This window comes from Somniosus microcephalus, unplaced genomic scaffold (genome assembly GCF_052327205.1).
Source record: "Somniosus microcephalus isolate GS21.2 unplaced genomic scaffold, FLI_Smic_1.0 unresolved_chr1, whole genome shotgun sequence".
In the NCBI taxonomy this organism is placed as follows: Eukaryota; Metazoa; Chordata; class Chondrichthyes; order Squaliformes; family Somniosidae; genus Somniosus; species Somniosus microcephalus.
The window spans coordinates 43946052-43953257 of NW_028225179.1; the positions used below are offsets into that span (position 1 = coordinate 43946052).

The 7206-nt window shown below is 52.4% G+C and overlaps 1 protein-coding gene across 4 annotated transcripts in view; it reads right to left on the minus strand.

Annotated features, from left to right (window-relative positions):
- Positions 1-3538: 3538 nt before the first annotated feature.
- Positions 3539-7206, minus strand: part of LOC147094876 (F-box/LRR-repeat protein 19-like) — a 319790-nt gene continuing 316122 nt past the window's right edge. For all 4 annotated transcript variants that reach the window (XM_085974495.1, XM_085974491.1, XM_085974492.1 and 1 more), the window contains one exon: positions 3539-4201. In XM_085974495.1, the coding sequence (XP_085830621.1) occupies positions 4020-4201 (182 nt within the window). In that variant the 3' untranslated portion in view covers positions 3539-4019. The remainder of the gene's footprint in view (positions 4202-7206) is intronic.

Consider the following 7206-nt stretch of genomic DNA (forward strand, 5'->3'; position numbering starts at 1 on the left):
TCAACCTGTGGATACTTGGGGTCCATTGGAACGTTCAAGACCGCGATCGATAGATTTTTTTTCTTGGTTAAGGGCGTCGAGGGATCTGGAGTCGAGGTAGAGATCAGCCACAATCCGACTGAATCGGAGCAGACACGAAGGGCTGAATGGCCTAAGCCTGTTCCTAGAACAGTTGCCTGCTTCCGTATTATCTTATCTGTAAATAAATTCAGTTAAGTAGTGTTTAGCCAGTGGGTGGTGATCTCGTGGTGCGTTATCCTTCAGCTTGCTGCGGGGACGGCAGATTTGACGCCCCGCCCCGCAGTGTTTCCCAATGAGTTAACCAGCTGGGCTGTACCGAGCGGAACAAGTTACGCGGAGGAAATTAGTGGCACTGCACATTGCTTGGGCAGGCGACGGATGCCCGCTGCGGCAAAGTGGGCGGAGGCCGAAGAGGCAGCGAAGGCTCGTACCTCTCCTGCACCGATGGCACTCGCCCCTAACCCCCCCACCTTGCTGCATGAGCCGGTCCCTCTCGCTTTGGACAGGCGAGGCCGACAGTGCCTCTCAAGAGCGCCGTCATGTCGCTGATGTGCCAGCGGTTGAGGAAAAGCCATCCATCTCTCCCATTTTACCCGTGTACATACCCGCGGGCTATGCCCATCCGAAGCTGGGTGGGGACGGCAGAGCGGGCAAAGCACGAGGGCGGAGGGCCGGTGCTTGGAGATCTGCAACCTTTGGAGGGGGACGGGGGGGAAAGACGGTTGAGGGAGCGACGGGATTAATTTGAGGGCATCACCGAACAGGCTCAACACCACGTTAACCAATAATTGGTGTGGCTCATTCTGTACCCCACCCTCCAAGTCAGAAGCGCGTGGGTTCAATCCCCACAATCCCGGAGGGGCAGTGCTGAGGGAGCGCCGCACTGTCGGAGGGGCAGTACTGAGGGAGCGTTGCACTGTCGGAGGGGCAGTACTGAGGGAGTGCCGCACTGTCGGAGGGGCAGTACTGAGGGAGCGCTGCACTGTCGGAGGGGCAGTACTGAGGGAGCGTTGCACTGTGGGAGGGTCAGTACTGAGGGAGCGCCGCACTGTCGGAGGGGCAGTACTGACGGAGCGCTGCACTGTCGGAGGGGCAGTACTGAGGGAGCGCTGCACTGTCAGAGGGTCAGTGCTGAGGGAGTGCCGTACTGTCGGAGGGTCAGTACTGAGGGAGCGCCGCACTGTCGGAGGATCAGTACTGAGGGAGTGCCGCGCTGTCGGAGGGTCAGTACTGAGGGAGCGCCGCACTGTCGGAGGGTCAGTACTGAGGGAACGCTGAACTGTCGGAGGGTCAGTACTGAGGGAGTTCCGCACTGTCGGAGAGGCAGTACTGAGGGAGTTCCGCACTGTTGGAGAGGCAGTACTGAGGGAGAGCTGCACTGTCGGAGGCAGTACTGAGGGAGTGCTGCACTGTTGGAGGGGCAGTACTGAGGGAGCGCCGCACTGTCGGAGAGGCAGTACGGAGGGAGAGCTGCACTGTCGGAGGCAGTACTGAGGGAGTGCTGCACTGTTGGAGGGGCAGTACTGAGGGAGCGCCGCACTGTCGGAGGGGCAGTACTGAGGGAGCGCTGCACTGTCGGAGGGGCAGTACTGAGGGAGTGCTGCACTGTTGGAGGGGCAGTACTGAGGGAGCGCCGCACTGTCGGAGGGGCAGTACTGAGGGAGTGCTGCACTGTTGGAGGGGCAGTACTGAGGGAGCGCCGCACTGTCGGAGAGGCAGTACGGAGGGAGAGCTGCACTGTCGGAGGCAGTACTGAGGGAGTGCTGCACTGTTGGAGGGGCAGTACTGAGGGAGCGCCGCACTGTCGGAGGGGCAGTCTTGCGGATGAGACGTTAAACCAAGGGCCCAGTCAGCCCTCTCAGGTGGACGTAAAACATCCCACCACACTACTGGAAGAGATGAAGAATTCTCCCCGGTGTTACTAGGCTTGTAATCCAGAGGGGTACAGTAGTGAATTGGTTATGTTACTGTACGACTATTCCACAGAACACGAGATCAATTCCTATGTGTTGCAGTTTGAGAATTTGAATAAATCTGTTAAAACCCAATGGTCCTTTAGGGAAGGAAACCCACAGTCCTTACCCGGACTGGGCCTATATATGACTCAGACAGGTCTGATTCCAGTCTTTACATGCGGCAGCACTCTCCCTCACCGCTGAGTGAGAAGGTCGTGGGTTCAAGCCCCCGACACACTCCAGAGACTCCAGGCTGACATTCCCAGGGCAGTACTGAGGGAGTGCCGCACTGTCGGAGGGGCAGTACTGAGGGAGCGCCGCACTGTCGGAGGATCAGTACTGAGGCAGTGCCGCGCTGTCGGAGGGGCAGTACTGAGGGAGCGCCGCACTGTCGGAGGGTCAGTACTGAGGGAGCGCCGCACTGTCGGAGGATCAGTACTGAGGGAGTGCCGCGCTGTCGGAGGGGCAGTACTGAGGGAGCGCCGCGCTGTCGGAGGGGCAGTACTGAGGGAGCGCCGCGCTGTCGGAGGGGCAGTACTGAGGGAGCGCTGCACTGTCGGAGGGGCAGTACTGAAGGAGCGCCACACTGTCGGAGGGTCAGTACTGAGGGAGTGCCGCGCTGTTGGAGGGGCAGTATTGAGGGAGCGCCGCGCTATCGGAGGGGCAGTACTGAGGGAGCGCTGCACTGTCGGAGGGTCAGTACTGAGGGAGCACCACACTGTCGGAGGGTCAGTACTGAAGGAGCGCCACACTGTCGGAGGGTCAGTACTGAGGGAGTGCCGCACTGTTGGAGGGGCAGTACTGAGGGAGTGCCGCACTGTCGGAGGGGCAGTACTGAGGGAGCGCCACACTGTCGGAGGGGCAGTACTGAGGGAGTGCTGCACTGTCGGAGGGTCAGTACTGAGGGAGTGCCGCACTGTTGGAGGGGCAGTATTGAGGGAGCACCGCACTGTCGGAGGGTCAGTACTGAGGGAGCGCCACACTGTCGGAGGGTCAGTACTGAGGGAGTGCCGCACTGTCGGAGGGGCGGTACTGAGGGAGCGCCGCGCTATCGGAGGGACAGTACTGAGGGAGCGCCGCACTGTCGGAGGGACAGTACTGAGGGAGCGCTGTACTGTCGGAGGGGCAGTACTGAGGGAGCGCCGCGCTATCGGAGGGACAGTACTGAGGGAGCGCTGCACTGTCGGAGGGTCAGTACTGAGGGAGTGCCGTACTGTCGGAGGGTCAGTACTGAAGGAGCGCTGCGCTGTCGGAGGGGCAGTACTGAGGGAGCGCCGTACTGTCGGAGGGTCAGTACTGAGGGAGTGCCGTACTGTCGGAGGGTCAGTACTGAGGGAGTGCCGTACTGTCGGAGGGTCAGTACTGAGGGAGCGCCACACTGTCGGAGGGTCAGCACTGAAGGAGCGCTGCGCTGTCGGAGGTGCCGTCTTTTGGGATGAGACGTTAAAACGTGGGCCCCTTCTGCCCTCTCGGGTGGATGTAATAGATCCCGCAGCCAGTATTGGAGTTCTCCTCGGTGTCCTGGGGCCAATATTAATCCCTCAACCAACATCACTAAAATATAACAGATAATCTGGCTCATTTATCACATTGCTGTTCATGGGGGCAAAATTGGCTGCCACGTTTCCTATATTACAAAAGTACTTCGTTGACAGTGAAGCACTTTGGGACGTCCTGAGGTGATGAAAGAGCGCGATAGAAAGGCGAGTTCTTTTCTTTTTTCTTTTTATTACCTTCTTCCCCCTCTTTCCGTCTGAAGTACAGTCCGTTATTCCTTTGTGTGTGTGTTTTTTTTAAAAAGTGGTTTCGGTGAAGTCCGTGGCAAAATAAAAAACAAAAGGAGGAACGAAGATATCCAGCGAGAGAAAATAAAAAATGAAAGAGGGAACGAAGAAATCGACGGCGGAAGTAATGATTTTTTTTTTTAAAAAAAGATGAAGTTTCTTTTTGCAGAAGGAGTTCAGAGCTGGGATCCTCCGTCTCCCCACCACCACCCCCCCACCCCTTCCTCCCCTGGGGACACAGCGCCCCCTCCCAGTGGCGTTAGCTATTCCGCAATATCAGTTTGTCCTCGGAACATCGGAAGGAGGCGGCGGGGGTTGCGTCCTCGGTGAAACGCTGACATCCCTCCGCCGTGATCTGTTTGCAGGACCGCAGATCAATCCGGGTGATGCTCGGGCAGCGTTTGAAGAGCGGGAGGCACTGGTCCGTGAGGCGGCTACACCCTGCAGTGGAGAGAGAGAGAGGGTTAGTATAGGAGTGAGAGAGAGAGAGAGAGAGGGTTAGTATAGGAGAGAGAGAGAGAGCGAGAGAGAGCGAGAGAGAGTGAGAGAGAGTGTTCGTATTGGAGAGAGTGAGAGAGAGAGTGAGAGGGTTAGTATAAGGGAGAGAGAGAGAGAGAGGGTTAGTATAGGGGAGAGAGAGAGAGAGAGAGAGAGAGAGAGTTAGTATAGGAGAGAGAGAGAGAGAGAGGGTTAGTATAGGAGAGAGAGAGAGAGAGAGAGAGAGTTAGTATAGGAGAGAGAGAGAGAGAGAGAGAGTTAGTATAGGAGAGAGAGAGAGAGAGGGAGAGAGGGTTAGTATAGGGGAGAGAGAGAGAGAGAGAGAGAGGGTTAGTATAGGGGAGAGAGAGAGAGAGACCCTGTTCAACATATACATAAATGAATTAGCAGACATGCTGGAGCAAAGCGAGTCACCAGGTCTCCGTCTCCTGGATGGAGAAGTGAAGTCCCTGTTCTATGCGGACGACCTGGTTCTGCTGTCTCCCACAGAACAGGGATTACAGCAACAACTAGACCTACTCGACAAATACTGCCAAAATTGGGCTCTAACAGTAAATCTAAAGAAAACCAACATCATGATTTTTCAGAAAAGACCCAGATGTCAGGAAAACAAATACCAGTTTACCCTCAGTGATACCACTATAGGACACACTATGAGCTACACCTACCTTGGTCTAACTATTACAGCATCAGGGAGCTTCAGCATAGCAGTGAATGCACTAAAAGAAAAAGCCCGAAGAGCCCTATATGCAATAAAAAGAAAATTCTACAACATCCAAATCCCAATCAAAATCTGGCTCAAAATTTTTGACAGCATAATCCTGCCCATTGCACTGTACGGTAGTGAAGTATGGGGCCCGCTAAATCACCAAAGCTACACTAAATGGGAAAAACACACAATAGAAGCCCTACATGCAGAATTCTGCCGAAGCATCCTTCGCACCCAAAGAAAAACGCCAACAAATGCATGCAGAGCCGAACTAGGCAGATACCCACTGATAATAAACATCCAAAAACGAGCACTAAACTTCCTAAATCACCTCAAATCTAGCTCCCCAGACACCCTTCATTTCAAAGCCTTTCAGACCCAAGAGCTAAACCCAGAAAAGAGTCCCCTGAGTCAGCTGCTACTGAAACTAAGTACTCAGCCGGACCCTGACCAGCCCCAGACCAACACAGCCGTCCAAACACCAATCCGAGTGAACCAAATCATTAAAAAATGCAAAGAAACCTACCTGGAACATTGGAACAAAATAACCGAAAGCCAAAGCAGATTAGAATGTTACCGGGCCCTAAAAAGAGAATATAAACTGGCAGACTACCTCACGACCATCAGAGACACAAAACAGAGACAGACCCTCACCAGGTACAGACTAAGCGACCACCAACTGGAAATTGAAAAAGGCAGATACAAGAAATCCTGGCAGCCTAGAGAGAATAGAATATGCGATCAATGTCTGGCTGGCGAGGTTGAAACAGAAATGCATTTCCTCCTAAAATGCGAAAAATTCAACACATCAAGAAACATATTATTCAACAAGCTAAGCCAAACAACCCCAGATTTCAAGGAATTGGATGATCTGTCAAAATTGAGATTAGTCCTAGGAGAAGGAGACAGACCATACCTTGGGGCTAAATATGTAACAACATGTCACAACCTGAGGACTGTTTAAAAGTAAGACTGTTTAAAATTAATATTGAATGTACCAAATGAAGTAGAAAGACTGTTTAAAATTAATATTGTTCAAAAGTAATATTGTATATACCCAACAAATGTCAAATCGATTGACACCTACAGAATGTTGGAAAACTGTACCTTTTTGCTATGTAAGCTTTGGCAATATGGTTCTCTGTAAACTTTCATGCCAATAAAGCATTTGAACTGAACTGAACTGAACTGAGAGAGAGGGTTAGTATAGGAGAGAGAGAGAGAGAGAGAGAGGGTTAGGATAGGAGAGAGAGAGAGAGGGTTAGTATAGGAGAGAGAGAGAGAGAGCGAGAGGGTTAGTATAGGAGAGAGAGAGAGAGCGAGAGGGTTAGTATAGGAGAGAGAGAGAGAGAGAGAGGGTTAGTATAGGAGAGAGAGAGAGAGCGAGAGGGTTAGTATAGGAGAGAGAGAGAGAGGGTTAGTATAGGAGAGAGAGAGAGAGAGCGAGAGAGAGAGGGTTAGTATAGGAGAGAGAGAGAGAGAGAGAGCGAGAGAGAGAGGGTTAGTATAGGAGAGAGAGAGAGAGAGGGTTAGTATAGGAGAGAGAGTGAGAGAGAGGGTTAGTATAGGAGAGAGAGAGAGAGAGAGGGTTAGTATAGGAGAGAGAGAGAGTGAGAGAGAGGGTTAGTATAGGAGAGAGAGAGAGAGAGAGGGTTAGTATAGGAGAGAGAGAGAGGGTTAGTATAGGAGAGAGAGAGAGAGAGAGAGAGAGAGAGAGAGGGTTAGTATAGGAGAGAGAGAGAGAGAGAGGGTTAGTATAAGAGAGAGAGAGAGAGAGAGAGATAGTATAGGAGAGAGAGGGAGAGAGAGAGAGAGAGAGAGAGAGAGGGTTAGTATAGGAGAGAGAGAGAGAGAGAGAGAGAGAGATAGTATAGAGCTTCAGCATAGCAGTGAATGCACTAAAAGAAAAAGCCCGAAGAGCCCTATATGCAATAAAAAGAAAATTCTACAACATCCAAATCCCAATCAAAATCTGGCTCAAAATATTTGACAGCATAATCCTGCCCATTGCACTGTACGGTAGTGAAGTATGGGGCCCGCTAAATCACCAAAGCTACACTAAATGGGAAAAACACACAATAGAAGCCCTACATGCAGAATTCTGCCGAAGCATCCTTCGCACCCAAAGAAAAACGCCAACAAATGCATGCAGAGCCGAACTAGGCAGATACCCACTGATAATAAACATCCAAAAACGAGCACTAAACTTCCTAAATCACCTCAAATCTAGCTCCCCAGA